General features: G+C 39.7%; 1 protein-coding gene across 2 annotated transcripts in view; it reads right to left on the bottom strand.

Annotated features, from left to right (window-relative positions):
- Positions 1 to 18,318, bottom strand: part of RELN (reelin) — a 522,720-nt gene that overhangs the window by 432,796 nt on the left and 71,606 nt on the right. For both annotated transcript variants that reach the window (XM_065883760.1, XM_065883761.1), the window contains exon 2: positions 9,720 to 9,830. In XM_065883760.1, coding sequence (XP_065739832.1) covers positions 9,720 to 9,830 — 111 coding nt within the window. The remainder of the gene's footprint in view (positions 1 to 9,719; positions 9,831 to 18,318) is intronic.

Below are 18,318 nucleotides of genomic sequence, written 5' to 3'. Positions count from 1 at the left end.
GAAACCAACTCAAGCTGGCTTGGTCTGTAAGTGGAGTTTAATGACAGGCTATAGACCCGGGTTTGGATTATGGCTTTGCAACTCCCTGTGTGTGACCCTGGACAAGTTACCTGCCCTCTCTGTACCTTAGGTTCTTTACCAACAAGATGAGCATAATTATAGTAGGATTTTTGTTAGGATCAAAAGAGTTAATACTTGCAACACACCTGGCACATAGCAAGTGCTTGATAAATGTTAACTATTTTTAATTGTTTCTTAGAGCCCAAGAATATCTGAGCCTGGTGGGAAGAAAGCCTAAAATAAGAGCCTGCAAAGCTCCGATACCCCAGGCAGTGTTCTGTCTCTCTCTTCTCCTCTCTCTGCACGACCTTCCTCTGAGCCACTGTGGAGGAGGGCTGCACAGGGCTCCCAAATATTTACATGTGCCTTGATCCAGCTCATGAACTGCTGAACTGTGACTGAGGAGTCTTAATTCCAAATTCCTGTACTAGTAAATTTGAATGACTCAGCTTAGCTTGTGTATCCCGTGGTTTAAACTGAGGCCAAAGGGATAGGATAAAAACATGCCACAGTGGCCTATCTCCCTTAATGGGAGAAAGGAGGGCAAAGGAGTAATTTATTTTGATTTCTAACTATTTTCTGGTCTGAACCATAGAAAAGGTGAAGCTATTTGCATCTTCAGAGCTGTTAGAGCTGCTGATGAGTTATTTAAGGATTCTGGTGGTACTTCAGTTTGCATCCTCCTTGAACTTTTCCAATTTGCACAGGCCTACCTCCTTTTAAGAATCTGGACACTACCAAATATAGTATATCACTTAAAACTGTAGTATACCCATACAATGGAATATGATCTAGCCATAAAAAGGAATGAAGTACTGATATATGCTACAACATGGATGAACTCTGAAAACATCATGCTAAGTAAAAGAAGCCAGACACAAAGGGCCACATATTATATGATTCTGTCTACTTGAAATGTCTAAAACAGGCAAGTCCATAGAGACAGAAAGTAGATCAGTAGTTGTCAGAGACTAAGGGGAGGAAGGAATATGGAGTGGCTGCTAACAGGGATGGGGTTTCCTTTGGAGGTGATGAAATGTTCTGGAATTGGATAGTGGTGTTCATTGCACAACCTTGTGAATATACTAGAAATCATTGAAAAGTATACTTCAAATGGTAAATTTATAGTATGTGAATTATATTTTTTAAAAAAGTATCTGAGACTGTATATGATGTCAGAACACCTGGTTTTAGTCTTCACACCTACACTCTCTCTCTTGCAGAGTCACCACTTGCCCTTCCTAAGCCTTGTCTCCTTACCTATACATTGGGGCAGGGGCTGAGCCAGGCTCTACCCAACGTACATTTCAGCTCCAAGTTCTATGGGTCAGAAATTGGGTGCAGGACTTCCTTGGTGGCACAGTGGTTAAGAATCCGCCTGCCGGGCTTCCCTGGTGGCGCAGTGGTTGAGAATCTGCCTGCTAATGCAGGGGACACGGGTTCGATCCCTGGTCTGGGAAGATCCCACATGCTGCGGAGCAACTAGGCCCGTGAGCCACAACTACTGAGCCTGCGCGTCTGGAGCCTGTGCTCCACAACAAGAGGGGCCGCGATAGTGAGAGGCCCACGCACCGCGATGAAGAGTGGCCCCCGCTTGCCACAACTAGAGAAAGCCCTCACACAGAAACGAAGACCCACCACAGAAAAAAATAAATAAATTAAAAAAAAAAAAAAAAAAAAAAACTATAAAAAAAAAAAAAAAAAAAAAAAAAAAAGAATCCGCCTGCCAATGCAGGGGACACGGGTTTGATCTCTGGTCTGGGAAGATCCCACATGCCGCGGAGCAACTTAAGCCCTTGTGCCACAACTACTGAGCCTGCGCTCTAGAGCCCACGAGCCACAACTACTGAACCTGCATGCTGCAACTACTGAGCCCCTGTGCTGCAACTAAGCCTGTGCGCCTACAGCCCATGCTCCACAACAAGAGAAGCCACCGCAATGAGAAGCCCACGCACCGCAACGAAGAGTAGCCCCCACTCGCCGCAACTAGAGAAAGCCCGCGCAGCAACGAAGACCCAATGCAGCCGATTAATTAATTATTTTTAAAAATTGGGTGTATTTCCTCCACTCCAAATTAATGTCACCTCCCACTTTCATATCTTCTGCCACTTGAAGCATCTTGTCATTCTGTTTCCTATTTCAAAGAAAGAATTCTCACTTCTTTCTGAGTGTTTAAAAAAAAACACCTATTTTGAGCATATATACAAGGCAGTTGAATAAATAATCTCACTTAACCCACCTAACAACTTTGTGAACTGGCCTTTCTTATCAACCTCATTTTACAAATGCAGACACTGAAGCTCAGGGAAGGAAAGTATGTGGTCCAAGGTAGGAAGAAACAGGGCCGGGCATACAGCTGGAGCTGCCTCACTCCAGACGTCACGTCATGGCCCCTGCACTGAGCTGCCTTTCTCCACTAACTCCTCCACTTGGCCCAAATCTCATGTCCCTCAACATTTTCTCTAGCAATTTGTCGATTAATGAATCCAACAGTTTTATTCATCATGCCCATTACTCTAGTAAGTGATTCTTTTTAGTGATCCTTTTTAGATTTAGGAACTGGGAAATAGCCCTGAATTCTTTGTCATAGGTCAAATGCAAACTATATAACAGTATTTCTTAATCAAGGTAATGCTGGCATACCCAGATGGAATGAATAAAGAACAAACTTAGTCTAATACCCTATAAAGAGGAAATATTAATGGCAATTTCATCTCTTGTCAACTATGCTCTTTGTACTATTGACTACAGTAATTTGTTTAATTAAATTATAGTCTTCGTGTTAATTATAGATCATTTACCATACCCAATAAAAGATCATGCTTCCAATCCCTCAATGTGTTTAAAATTCCTCAAGTATGTTACAAAGCATTTCTTTGTAAAGAGACAGACAAAATAAATTTAACAAGATCACCTGAGTAATTAAACTTAATTGCAGCTAATAAATAAATACCACTACTATACAGGATGTTATTTAATGAAGTTGCTAGTGGCTGCCCCTTCTTTACAGATATTATGGCCTAAACATGTGTATGTATTCATAACACGTGTATGTCTCAGTCACACAGACAGGATACCTAAGACTGAACTATAGTTAATGTCCAGGGATGCAGCGGTCCTGGTGATACTTAGTAAAGTTGTAAAAAGTTCTAGTTAGTTTTAATGTGAAGGATATCCAAAAATTAGCTTAAATAGACCCTATGTTTTTATTCTCAGTGACAATAAAACAAAGTAGTAACAAAAACTTGCATTCTGGAAATGAAAGATTAACATACAATCTAAATCTACTGGTAAAGTACACATTCTTATTAACTAGTGACCAATATAAGATTTACTAAAATTTGAAGTCTTAAAATATTTACTTTGCTTTGTAAATCTATCCCTATTCATCTAAAGTTAGAGTGTCATATCACACTGGAAAAAAATCAGATCATTAAGTTCTAATACTGTGCTTCAAAGATAATGCTGAAAATATTAAATTTTTATGGTAGTCACTTAATCTACTAAAAACATGACAGGACTGACTGAATCCAAGAACATATCTTGGATCTGTTTACTACATTTTCTCCCCAAACTTAGATTCCATCAAGTCTTGCCCTTTTAAGAGTTTTATAAATTAACAAATGATTGACTCTTGAATGGCTAATTATTACAGAAAAAATAAATGAAACACATAGGCAACTATAATGGTTTACGTGAAAAACTGCTAAAATGGCTGATGTATTACCTGAGTAAAATTATCTAGGAATTGCAAAGCAATTTATGCAAGGTCTAACAAAAGTTTAATTTATGCATGGTCTAACAATTTGAAGTGTGGCTGCTACCCATCAGACGTGCAAACCTGATTCTCAGGTTTTAGAGAGCCAGAATACCAAAAACTGAGTAATATGCTTTTAGAGCCAGAATACTAAATATTGAGTAAAATGTATTTCAGTGTCTGGAAAAGGAACAATTTTTGTATGAAAGGATATTCAAATAGCATTTCACTGAGCAACCACAATAAGCCTTGAAGATTTATATGACTGAGCTGGAATTCAGTGCCAAAGACAAGAGGGAAGCATTTTTTTCTGGGATACACAAAGAGATACCCGTAATTAAACATCACACTTCCCTAGAGCAGCATGTTTTCTTATACTGACAAGCAAAATGAGGTATTTAAAATCATGCACTGCTGGCATACAGTCATCTTTTGCATAGCTATTGTTTTAATGTATTTCTGGCTATTAGGCATTTGTCTATTTTTGGTCAGTGAGGTATGATTTAAAGAATTCTGGTTTCCCATAAAAGGCTGTAGTTATGTTAGTGGAATTACATTTATATCACAGTATCTTAAGGATAATTATGGCCTTATTTTGGCTGGTCATACACACATTTTATATTCAAAAGAGAGTGGCTATAACTTTAGTGTAATTGGTACGATTAAAATTAACTATAAGCAGAAAAAACTTTCTGAAGTACCTTTTCAGACTCAACTATATGTTTTACTTTGCCTTATTTATCACAGCTAGTTAAACATATCACACACTAATTCCACGACATATTGGGAAAATGCCAAACAAGTCATGTTTGCTTAACAGTCCATCAATTAAGTCAGGGCCTAATGATAGATTATGTATTCAATAATTCTTTTGTTCTAGATCAAAGAATGCCACACTACTTCAGCCTGATCCTACTATAACTACTAAACTACCAAAAAGCAGCAATTCTGTTACATTTTCTATGTCTTCTATCAGACTTTTCCTCTACTTTCTCACCTATACCCTACTCAAACTGAATTTTTTCTATTTTATTTAAATTATAAAGAATATATTAAACTTAAATACCCAAAAACTTAATGTGCTTTTGTTTCCAAATATGACCATTTACCTACAAAGACATTTAATCTTCTGCTTTCTATTCTATTATTTATGAAGATTAACTGTTTAACAATATTCAGGTATATATATTCTTTTACATCTTTATTGGAGTATAATTGCTTTACAATGGTATGTTAGTTTCTGCTGTATAACAAAGTGAATCAGCTATACATAAACATATAGCCCCATATCTCCTCCCTCTTACATCTCCCTCCCTCCCTCCCTATCCCACCCCTCTAGGTGGACACAAAACACCGAGCTGATCTCCCTGTGCTATGTGGCTGCTTCCCACTAGCTATCTGTTTTACATTTGGTAGTGTATATATGTCCATGCCACTCTCTCACTTCGTCCCATTTTACCGTTCCCCTTCCCTGTGTCCTCAAGTCCATTCTCTTCAACTGCGTTTTTATTCCTGTCCTGTCCCTAGGTTCTTCAGAGTTTAATAAACTCAAGATGGATTAAACACCTAAATGTAAGGCCAGACACTATAAAACTTTTAGAGAAAAACATAGGCAGAATACTCTATGACATGCATCACAGCAAGATCCTTTCTGACCCACCTCCTAGAGAAATGGAAATGAAAACAAAAATAAATAAATGGGACCTAGTGAAATTTAAAAACTTTTGCACAGCAAAGGAAACCATAAACAAGACGAAAAGACAGCCCTCAGAATGGGAGAAAATATTTGCAAACGAAGCAACTGACAAAGGATTAATCTCCAAAATATACAAGTAGCTCATGCAGCTCAATATCAAAAAAATAAACAACCCAATCCAAAAATGGGCAGAAAATCTAAATAGACATTTCTCCAAAGAAGATATACAGATTGCCAACAAACACATGAAAGGATGCTCAACATCACTAATCATTAGAGAAATATAAATTATAACTACAATGAGGTATCACTTCACACCAGTCAGAATGGCCATCATCAGAAAATCTACAAACAATAAATGCTGCAGAGGGTGTGGAGAAAAGGGAACCCTCTTGCACTGCTGGTGGGAATGTAAACTGATACAGCCACTATGGAGAAGAGTATGGAGGTTCCTTAAAAAACTAAAAATAGAACTACCATACGACCCAGCAATCCCACTACTGGGCATATAACCTGTGAAAACCATAATTCAAAAAAGAGTCACGTACCACAATGTTCACTGCAGCTCTATTTACAATAGCCAGGACATGGAAGCAACCTAAGTGTCCATCGACAGATGAATGGATAAAGAAGATGTGGCACATATATACAATGGAATATTACTCAGCCATAAAAAGAAACAAAATTGAGTTATTTGCAGTGAGGTGGATGGACCTAGAGACCGTCATACAGAGTGAAGTAAGTCAGAAAGAGAAAAACAAATACCGTATGTTAACACATATATATGGAATCTAAAAAAAAAAAAATGGTTCTGAAGAACCTAGGGGCAGGACAGGAATAAAAACGTAGACGTAGAGAATGGACTTGAGGACACAGGGAATGGGAAGGTAAGCTGGGACGAAGTGAGAGAGTACCATTGACATTACCAAATGTAAAATAGATAGCTAGTGGGAAGCAGCTGCACTGCACAGGGAGATCAGCTCAGCTCGGTGCCTTGTGACCACCTAGAGGGGTGGGGTAGGGAGGGTGGGAGGGAGACGCAAGAGGGAAGAGATATGGGGAGGAGATATGGGGATATATATATGTATACATATAGCTGATTCACTTTGTTATACAGCAGAAACTAACACAACATTGTAAAGCAATTATACTCCAATAAAGATGTTAAAAAAAAAAAATGCCAAGTGACCAGTGGGAGACCTGAGAATTTGATTATGGAGGTCAAACTACCATCAATGAGCTTCAAGTTCAGAAGCCTCTTCAGACTCTGTATCCTAGGGCTGGTGGTCATGGGAAGAGTACATGCAATTTAAGCTAATCAAAATACATTCTAATTCAAGTGAAACTGCCTTTTTACAGCTTTCAAAGTCACAACAGAAAATGTCTTAAAGCCTAAAACCCTTAAAGAAAATGTCTTTAAATCATTTCTAACAATTTTCAAGTGTTAGTTTTTTGTTTGGTTACTAGCTAAAATCTGAGGCAATATGATACATGCCTTTTATATGTTCTTTCAAAATGTGTTTATAATATACTACAAATGACATTTAATGATTTTTCTCATTTAAAGGCTCCAACTTGGTAAACGACGGTTACTTCATGCAGCCAAGTCCTCTCAAATCATCTGGGTCTAAAAACTTCAGAAAAATTCCACCTGAGACCTGTTTGTGTATGTGTGCTTCCTCCTCACCCCCACCAAAGGAAGTATATGCAAGTCCTGGAATGAGACTTCAGGTTTCAGCTCAGACTTCAGCAGCAGCTGCTTCAGGTATCAAGATTTATAATTTCGGAACACCTAGTTTTACTGAGTATTTTGCCATTGTCATCAGCATTTCATAAATGAGGAACTTAAGCTTAGAGAAGTTAAGCAACGTGGCTGAGGCACATGACTAACGAAGGTCGGGGTATGGATCTGAAAGCAGGTCTGCCTGACTGCACGGCCCACACTCTTATCCCCCCCTAATATGTTCCTTCCGGTCCAGGCTTGGCTGATGCCAGTCTGCACCTGAACTCCTTCCGTGCCTTGTCACATCAGACCTTTAACCACAGAACAGTCTTTCTGCATCCACTGCTGGACCCGACAGTTTGTTCTCCACACTGACACCAGAGTGATCTCCTCAGCCCGAAACCCTCAATGGCACTCTCTGCTTAAGATCTTGAACGATCTGGCCCTGGTGTCCTCTCCAGCCTTATCTCTTGCCCTCTTGGTTCCAGGTCAGCCACTCCAAGGTTTTCTTTCCATTCCTAGAACACAGCCAGCCTCTTCCCACCCTGAGGCCTTTGCATCTACTGTTCTCTTCTTCAGGTATGCTGTGTCCCACATTCCACAGACCTTTAGGGAACTAATTCCTACTCATCCTTCACATCTCAGCTCAATACCACTGCCCCAGGAAAGCCTTTCCAAACTACATGTCATTTTACTCCAGACTAGATCTCCTTTCTCTGTCACGCCCTTTCCCAGCACTCAGTACATTTCCTGCCTAGCCCCTAGCAAGATTTACTATTACATATTTACATGGTTATTTAAATAATGTCTCTCCCATTTAACTAATGTAGATGAATGGTTCTTAAAATTTAGTGTATCAAAATCACCTGGAGTCCTTATTAAAAAAGTGATCCCTGCATCTCAGCCCCCCAGAGTATCTGATTCTCTGAGTCTGGAGCAAGGCCAGGAACTCTATATTTACAAGTTCCCAGGGATGCTGAAGATGCTGGACCCTGGACTGATCCAGTACAGTGGTTCTCAACTCTGGGTAAACATTAGAATCATCTGGGAGCCAATGCCAAGCCCGGCTCCCAGAGGTTTTGATTTAATTGGGTTAAGGTAGAACCCAGGACATCTTATGTCAAATACTGCATACTTATCCTAAAAACGTTTTTATCTAAAATTTAAATGTAACCAATGTCTTGTACATTTTTATTTGTTAAATCTGGTAACCCTACTTGGAAATCCTATTGTAACGTAACACGTAGTATGTTATATATTTATGTACACATATTATATATATGATTGTAAGCTGACCTTTCACTTCTACAGAGCACAGAAAGGGTGAGGCTAAAAGAGTGGAATTTTTAGACAAATTTTTTTTCTTAAGGATTAGACCTTACAAGTAGTTACCAACAGATTATAAAAGCTTATTTGGTATCTAAAATGGGGCAAATCCTCAATGTCAAATAATTTTAACAGGATTATTAAATGACTTCTAGGTTCCTTTAAGCCCTGAGGCTGTGAACCTCATCTTGGGCCAGCAGGGTAACAATGCAGCCTCAATATTATTGCTCTGACATCAAGCAGTGAGTCATCTGGGCAGAGCTCTGCTGGGACTCAACATAGACGAGATGTTCTTTCATATATCAAAAGTAGGTAAAATTTATTTATTTAATAAGCATCCCAGAAAAAAATAAAACGTTGAACATGTGGCTGCTTTAGATAATGCAATTTTGTCTTTCTCACATCAATGGAGGAAGTCTTGTGCAGTTTTCTAATCTTAGAGTAGGATCAGTGATTTCATGTCTTATATAAATTGATATGTTAAATTTGCATTTTTGATGCTGTAAAGGGTCTACTTAATTTCAGCTCGGCATGTTTATCGAATTATGGGTAAACTATAGATTTCCAAATCGAGAATCCTCTGTGATCAGTGACCATCATGTAGCCTTCTGCCTCTCCACTTAAGTAACCCTCCAGGTCTCTGGTTTAAGGACAAAGACTCCATATAAGTATTTCAAATATTAAATCACATTATTTTATGAATACTCACAGAATGTAATCATTTCAACAATTATTGCTATCTTCCACTGTGTGCGATGCTTACTTGCCAAACAATGTGACACTTTTCATCTATTCAGGATTTTAAGAACTCTTTATAAAAACAGGCTACTGAATAGATGCATGGGCATCAGAATGAATTCCAGTATCAGCAACCTAAATGACAGAACACAGGAATCTACTCAAACCCCTAAGTGTAATAGCAGTAGTACACGGAGAGAGGGATAGAAAGACGTTAACACCAAGCTCATGGCTGGTTGCATATTTACATGATTTATTTCAATTCACCTAACTTCAAGCAAACACACAAATATCACTTCAGATTATTTTTTCTGAAATAATAAATGTCAAATACTTTTAAAACAGATATTTCAAAAAATAAGACCTGTAACTGTATAAAATGTAGACAGTCATGGGTTTCTTATGTCAGGATAGCTTACCAAATCCAAAAGCACTGGACCCTCTGATGCTCTGTGAAGCCTGAACACTTGTAGATGTGTATAGGCCTGTCACCAGTAAGCCATCAAAGAAGGTGCTTGTTGAAATTGTCACTGAAATACAGGGGGGAAAAAAGAAACCTTAATTAATACAGTCAGAATAATGAGATACATTTCTGAAGTGTTAGACATTGTCAAAACAATCTTTACTCATTATTAACAAATTATTTTTATACTATCCCTACTTAGTATTTTCTTTATATTAGAAATTACAGAGGAAGAAAAAGAAAAAAACAAAAGCTCAGAACTCCAATGTCTGTAATTGCTGGTCCTAAATTTAGTACATCAGTCCCACCTTTCTGCATTCATTTACATTTTCCCTAGCTATGTGCAAAATCATTGGAAAATAATGTAGTACTGAATAGTCAGTTTCTCCACCTCCATCACCACCCCTGAAGGCAGTCAAAGGCATTGCTGGAGTTTTGGCACTGTGATGAAACACTCTTATTTTTTTTAATATTCGATACTGTGGGAAACAATCTTACATCAGCTGAAAGCAGAATAGTAAGCTGCACTGCATTTCTTATTGTTACTCTATGTTTCATAGATGAGTCCCCCGGAGTCTTTCAACAAAAGCGGACTAATTTGCATGAAGACAGTCAGCCCTTCTCCCTTTGAGAACAGGAAAAGAAGACCACTACATGCTTTAAGTTTTAGAACAAAGTCTACAAGTGGAGTCCAAATGGTTTTACAACCAGAAAATCAGGATGTTCCTGGGGAAAAAAGGGTCAAATTAAGTGTATCTTGTACACTACTCAGGTTTGGCTTATTAAAAAATTGTATCTTGCTCACCACCCTAAAAGTTGATCATAATTTCCTCCTTGACATAATAATTTTTTCTCCTCCATTGCCTTTATTACATCAAGATGAAGGCATTTGTAGGAAGCAGCCAGGAGAAGGTAATATTATTTTGGTAGTACACAGTACAAGCCTGTCATAAATGCTTGCTGGCAATAAGGAGAATGACCAGAGTGACATTAACTGTGATGAGAATGTTTAAATTAAACCCCAGGAAATCCAGTGAGTAGAGTGGAATGGTTTGAAACATCCATATTATAAAACGTAAATAAGACACACATATCAACAGAACAGCCTGACATCATGCTACCCCCAAAATGGCATTGGATGTTGGAATAAATCATCTCCGTATCCTTTAATAAGATAATAGCTAGTATTTTGAGTGCTGGCACATAAACCACATGAAAACCATTCAGCAGGGCACTGAGATAAGTAGTTTACATGTATTATCTCATTTTATTAACAAAACATCTCTATAAAGGGGGTACTGTTATCATTCTCAGGATACAAGTGAGGAATCTGTGACACAGAGCAATTACGAACTTTGTCCAGGACCGTGTGATAACATCTAAACCTTTTTGATGCTGTTTACCTGGCTTGTCTCCCATTTTCTCCCTGCCCTATGCCTACCACCCGCCACCAAATCCCAAAGTGGCAAAGTGGCCGTGGCTAAATTTTTGTTTAATAACCTCCTTCCCACATTATTCACATGCATTATGAGTATTTGAAAAGCAAAATGAAAGCTACAGGAGTCAATATCACTGTTACTAGCGAGGAAGAGGGCCAAAGGCAGCCAGGAGGTGTCACCTATGGCATCGTGGGTGAAGCCCTAGGCCAGATAAGGGATAAGATGTGGTACTGGGCCCTCATCTACTGCTCCCTGTTCTCCAGCAAAACCACTTCACCTCTCAGAGTCTAAAGTTCCTCATCTGTAGAATAACACCCTAATCGTCGGCCCCCTGTTTTGCTTACCCCAGATTCCCACAGTTGGTTGTATTGCTGCCTTCATTCTTTGGTTCAGTGAGGTAAAAAGTGCTTAAACTGCTTCTGTGCCCCATCCAGGAGGTTTAGAATTAGGTTACTTCCTGTTAAGTTGCCTACACTAACCACTGAACTCAAGTGCTGTGTCTCAGATTGTCCTTCACAGCAAATCAGACCCAACCTGCAGTCTTACAGTGGACCCACGGGACCTCGCTTTTACCTACTTCCTCTCAATCCACTCCACTCTACTCCAGCAAGATCGCACCAATCCCACGTTAATGCACAAATGCAGCCCCTGTGGACTCCTCTGCATTCCTTTATGCTTCTACTCTGGTTCCTATTTCCAAGATTCTGAAAAATGTAAGTGTTTATGTGTTTGGGACTGAGGCAAAACTGAATTTGAGTCTCACCTCTTTCTACCTTTGTCCAGGGTGTGACCTTAGCGTTAGTCATGGACTCCCCATATACAAAAGGGAATCATAATACTATCAGGTCTACTGTAAGAAACAAAGACAAATACATATTATCTATCAATGTATCTAGATCCTTAACACACTATCATGCACATAGTAATGAATCAATAAAAGTCAGTTACCTTTCCCCGCCCTTTTTCAGACCTGGAAGCCCTGCTTTGCTCCTCCCTTCCTGAGAACTGGGGTCCTGTACAGACCTCCTGGCATCTCCCTCGCCAGATGCCTGGGTATGTCCAATCATTGGACTACCCACATCGGGGTCCTACTGCCTGCCAGGATTCTCCACGTACTCTTCCCACCCACTACTTCATTTCCAACCACAGTACACTCAAGTCTGAGCTGTGATCTCAAATGGGCCCAAGATAAATGAGCATCCCCAGCTTGTTATTAGTTTAACTGTCTTTCCAAAAGATACTCTTCAAGCATCTTTTCAATGCTAATTTAAAACAGACGCTAAATACTCTCGGAGAAGTGGCTGAGAAAGAAAAGAACCATGCATGGCAGCTCTCAATCTTTCTTCTACTCAGCTATTCAGCTCTGGCCTCAGACAGCTATGTCCCTCTCAGCAAAACATAAGCCCTGCCATGTCTACCGTGACAATTGATAAATTCAATTTATTGGTGGCTTGTACATATCTAGGGAAGTTTCAATAGCTTAGAGATGTACATCTAGTAAGCTATCTGGGTGGCCTGTGACTCATTTGGAAACTGAGCATGGCCAAGGTCTACTATGCCCCTTAAATATCCAACCAGACTGTTAATCCTTTCCAGACCTCCCCTCTCACCTACCACCCAGTGCCTCTCCAGACCCAGAGGATGAAGCAAATTCTATCTTAACTCTTCCACACACTGTAAGAGGAGCCTGCTTCAGATCAGTTCTCTTCTTTACTTAGATTCTTGGGTGCTGAAGCAGCAAGGTCTAGTGAAAACAGCCCATGAATGAGAGAACTGGACTTCATTCCCAATATTATTAATTTACTATGTCAGATTGAGCAAGGTTTTCTCTCTGCTTGGTTCTATTCCTAGTAGTGATATAAGTACCTATTATTTGGTAACCTCAAGGGTAGGTGGGCTTAAATATGCGAGAAATCGTTTCTAAACATTAAATGACTTGGGAAAAAAAAAGAAATTTGTAAGAAAAACACTACTCTTAGAGACTCTTGGCTTTAAATACCTTCCATAAGCTGACTACTCTCAAATTTCTATCTCCAGTCCAGACCTCTTTATAAATATACTCCAGATATATATCAAGCTTCTGCTCCACACCCCCGCTTAGATGTCCACGAGACGTCTCAACTTCAACACGACCAAAAGTGAACACCCACCCCACCCTGCAAACCTGCGTCTCCTGCAGCCTTCCGCAACTCTGCTGATGGCAGCACCGCTGTTCCTGCTACTCAGGCCAAAAACCTCTAAGTCAATTTTGGAATCACCTTCTCCCATACCCTGAATGCAGTCCATCAGTAAATCCTGCCGGCTCTGCCTTCTGATCATATCCAGAATCTGACCACTTACCACACTGCTCTGAGCTACCATCATCTCTCCCGTTGTTGCATTAGACATCAATCTGGTCTTCCTGGTTCTATCCTCTCTCTACAGCCTAATCTCAGTGTAAGAGTCAGAGGAATTCTTTTTAGACATCCAATCATGTCACTCCCCTGCTTACAACTCTCCAATGCTCTCAAAGTCTTTACAGTGGCCAACAAGGTCCTATGTGATCTGCCTCCGTGCCATCTCTGTTCCCATGACCTTCTGCTTTCCTCCTGACTCACCCCACTCCAGGCACACTAGCCTCCTTGCTGTTATTCAGATATGCCAAGCCTTTGCACTAGCTCTTTCCTCTCTGCCTGGGATTCTCTTTCTGCAGATATGTGAAGGGTCAATTCCCTCACCTCTTTCAAGTCAACTCAGATGTCACCCTCTCAATGAGGCCTGCCTTAACCACAGTATTTAAAATCACAAACAGCCCCCCAGTCCCCGGTCTCTGCAATATCCACATTTCCAATGCCCCATACTTTGTTCTAACTTCCCCACCTCTACTTTTTTTCTATAATTATCACCTTCTAACACTGATATATTATACTGATATATTTACTTAAAGTATTTTTTGTTGATTATGTTTATTGTCAGTCTCATTCTGTAGAATGTAAACTCCATCAAAGCAGGTATCCTGAGCGTTTCTTTCAGTAATGTATCTCAAGTACCTGAAACAATTCCTGACACTTTTGGGTGTTCGATAAATATGCATGGAAATATTTATTCATGAATAGCTCATTCATAGAAAAGTGAAGCCAGGTTGTCTTATCTTCAACTTGTTTCTAGAGGAAAAGTATGTTGTGAATCCCAGACTTTGTCAGTCGATGAATCCCACTTGGAGAAGCCACATGGGAAAAAAAAAAGAACAGAGAAAAGTTGGCTATTTCTATGTTTAAAACATTTTCCAGAGTGCAAGACAGATCAATGCAGACAGAAACTGACTCAGAGACCAGCCAAAGACATTTGTTAAAATGGCAAACCAACTTCAGTATACATACGTTCTCAGATACTGTATGTTTATAGACATCATCTAAAGAAAGAGTTCCCCGTTAAAAATGAATTGATTATCATCTATTTTTCTGCCTGCTGGAGTTGGGAATTTACTTTTTAGGGAAAAAATGAGATTTGCCTTTGGAAAAAGGCTCAACTCTTGACACTGTGGAGCAAGCATTCCCTTTCCTCCTCTAAACAGATGTAATGCATAATCCATACGTGAACTGGTTGGTAATTGGCCTCTGTTTTCAAGAAAGAGGAAATGTTGCTCAGACTCTTAGGGAATTAAAGAGATATCTTCTGGGCACCAGGTCCCTTTTACTCAAGAAGATAATCGGTCTAATTTCTGTATTTAAGAAACACCTGACATAGTTTTGATTCCCTGCTAGCTTGTAGGAAACGTCAGAATGTCTGCAGCCCATATGTTTATTTCGACGAGGGCACTGGAGCAAATCCCTGAGCAATCTGAGTAAGACAACAAAAACTTTACACCAAGGCACTTTGACTTTGAAACAATGTGAGGGACTTCCTTCTCTCTGCCCTATTCTCTCCCTTTCATCAAATGTTTCCTCTTATCTCTACCTGTAGCCCCCGGTTAGTCTGTCAGGGTTTCCTAAAAACACGCACATACACAAAACTCCACAGAAACAAATAATTGTTTCCAACATCGAGGCTGCTCAGTGTGGTGCTCTGAAGCTGTCCTTACCTGTGTAATTCTGCATCATTAGCTTCTGCAGAATTCAATTTTCCTTTGGGGCCTCTTCCTTCATCTTACCTTCCGAGATTTTCCTGATTCCTTTCTACCAAGCGTCATAGGATCTCCAACCTGCACTGACTCTTACTCTACCTACATGCTGAATCTTGACTTCCCTCCTTCTAACTCCACTGGGACTCACCCTTCAAGCACTATTTTAGCTTCTCTACTCTTAGCTCATCACTTGCATCCACCAACTGCTGCCATCCAGGCAACTGGAATAAACTTCTTGAAAGTGGAAGAGTGATGTATGACAAATTAAAGGAAAAGTTTACTATACACAGCACTAATATGGCTACTGACAGAAAATAAAATTGAAGCTCACATTTCTGAAAGTAAAATTATTTTAATATGCATATGAACTAGAAAGAAAACTTACAACTTTCATGGTTATAATATGTGGCTCGAATTGATTAAATATAGATACCTGTTGTCTACTATTTTAAATAAACTATACATGAATCATAGGATTGCATATGTGGTAGACAAAATAGATATACTAATTGCAGAATGTAAAATACATAGTACTAATTCAGATTACAGCGATTTTTGTAAGTTTCTGATACCCTGATTCAGAATGGTATAGTCTCAACAGCATAATTTAAAATGTTCCAAAGCTAATGTCATTTAAAAACGTTCCCTTTAAAAATATTTGTATATGAAACTACCTTTTTGTAAATACAAGTTATAGTTAAAATATGTATACTTGGGTACATTAGCATGGAGAACAATTGCACAAAATATTTATATTTGAACTGCCTTTAAGATAAATAACTGTTAGGAATACCTGTATCTAACTGATATTTAACTAGCCCAGTTGATAAGCAAACCCTTCATTTTCTTTCCAAGATTATCAGCCAAATGTTCTAACTAATACGCTAAGTGGGGAACAAATAATATTTTAGCAATTCACTTAAAAAGAAATGTATTATATGAATAATTGCTGAACCTAGGTAAGGGGTATACAGATGATTGTTGTGCTAGTCCCCTTTGTTTCAGGAAAATTTCATATTAAAAAGTTGAGGGAAAGAAAGGAGCTTAGTATAAATACACTTATAAATGCACTTAGGATGAGCAAACTAACCCAAACAATAAAAATGCACTGCAAGGGCTTCCCTGGTGGCGCAGTGGTTGAGAGTCCGCCTGCCGAAGCAGGGGACACGGGTTCATTCCCCGGTCCGGGAAGATCCCACATGCTGCAGAGTGGCTGGGCCCGTAAGCCATGGCCGTTGAGCCTGAGCGTCTGGAGCCTATGCTCCGCACCGAGAGAGGCCACAACAGTGAGAGGCCCACATACCACAAAAAACAAAACAAAACAAAACAAAAAAACAAAAATGCACTGCAAAGTATCTAATACATTCAGACTTTAAAAACTGTATACCTTCTATGAGCCAAGAGCTGTGTTAACACTGTAATTTGGGTTTTATTAAATAGAAAAGCAAAAAGAGATATTTGGAACTAGTTCCCTATTGACAAAATGTTTATAAACTCTATCTGATATCCTAACAACTCTAGTTATTTTATGCAAATTTATTGCCACCGTGGTATTGGAGCCACCAGTTACCCATTTCAGACAGCAACGGTTTATGTAAAAATCATCAAATAATAATGTAATGACTTTAAATAGGTAAACACTTACTTAAAGAATTCAGTCTGCCTTATGATCTACTTCTTTTCATGGTTTTACAAATTTTCATGGTAAATTTATAAAATTCTTCCCCAGAAGACTTTTTTTTTCCTTAGAGTCAATTTTTCTATCTTTTATATTTTCGCATTAAACTGCTGTATGGAGAACTAGCTACTTTAATTATAGAGAAAAAAAGCAATATATATATTATGGATTGCAAGTAGTATTTTGAACCTATCAGTACATTTTAGGGAAGAAATAAAGCAAGTATATTATTACCTATGATCAGAAAGCAAATGTGTCTTATCAGATCACTTAATTCCCTTGTTCAACAAACATCTCTAGCTTCCTATCATTCACAGATTACAATCTTATATTCAGTGTGATTTCAAAGTCCTTCAGGTTGTAGCCATAACCAGTCTCTCCAGTCAATTTTCCCCATTTCAGCTGAAAACACCCTTTGATCCATTTAAACTAGAACATGTTCTTTACTTCCCTATCTCCTTCCTTCCTTCCTCCCTCCCTCCCTCCCTTCCTCCCTCCCTCCCTCTCTTCCTCCCTCCCTCCCTTCCTCCCTCCCTCCCTCTCTTCCTCCCTCCCTCCCTCTCTTCCTCCCTCCCTCCCTCTCTTCCTCCCTCCCTCCCTTCCTCCCTCCCTCCCTCTCTTCCTCCCTCCCTCCCTCCCTCCCTCCCTTCCTCCCTTCCTTCCTTCCTTTCTGGCTGTGTTGGGTCTTTGTTGCTGCACACGGGCTTTCTCTAGTTGCGGCAAGTAGAGGCTACTCTTCGTTGTGGTGCACGGGCTTCTCGTTGCGGTGGCTTCTCTTGTTGCAGAGCACAGGCTCTAGGCGCGCGGGCTTCAGCAGTTGTGGCACGCAGGCTCAGTAGTTGTGGCTCGCGGGCTCTAAAGCACAGGCTAAGTAGTTGCGGCGCACGGGCTTAGTTGCTCCGTGGCATTTGGGATCTTCCCGGACCAGGGCTCGATCCCGTGTCCCCTGCATTGGCAGGTGGATTCTTAACCACCGCACCACCAGGGAAGCCCTCCTTGCCTTTCTTTAAAGGGTACCTTCACCTAGAATGACTTCCCTTGTTTTCTTTTGTTAAAATCCTACCCATTCCTCAGGTGCAGGCTCAAATGCCATCTCTCTCATGAAGTCTCTTCTGACCTCTTAGGGAAAGCTCCCTCTCTCCCCTCCATGACCCCATAGCTCTCAAAAATATGGAATACTTGACACATTCCACCTTCCACAGAGCCTGGCCCACAGGAAGAACTCAATCAAAGCTTGTTAAATTCAACCATACAATATCCAAAAGAAACAAAAATACTTATTTGAAAAGATACATGCACCCTAATGCTCCTAGCAGCATTATTTATAATTGTCAAG

This window comes from Phocoena phocoena, chromosome 9, assembly GCF_963924675.1.
Source record: "Phocoena phocoena chromosome 9, mPhoPho1.1, whole genome shotgun sequence".
Classification (NCBI taxonomy): Eukaryota; Metazoa; Chordata; class Mammalia; order Artiodactyla; family Phocoenidae; genus Phocoena; species Phocoena phocoena.
Note: the sequence above shows the minus strand (reverse complement) of the source record. Positions and strands in the feature narration are given on the sequence as shown.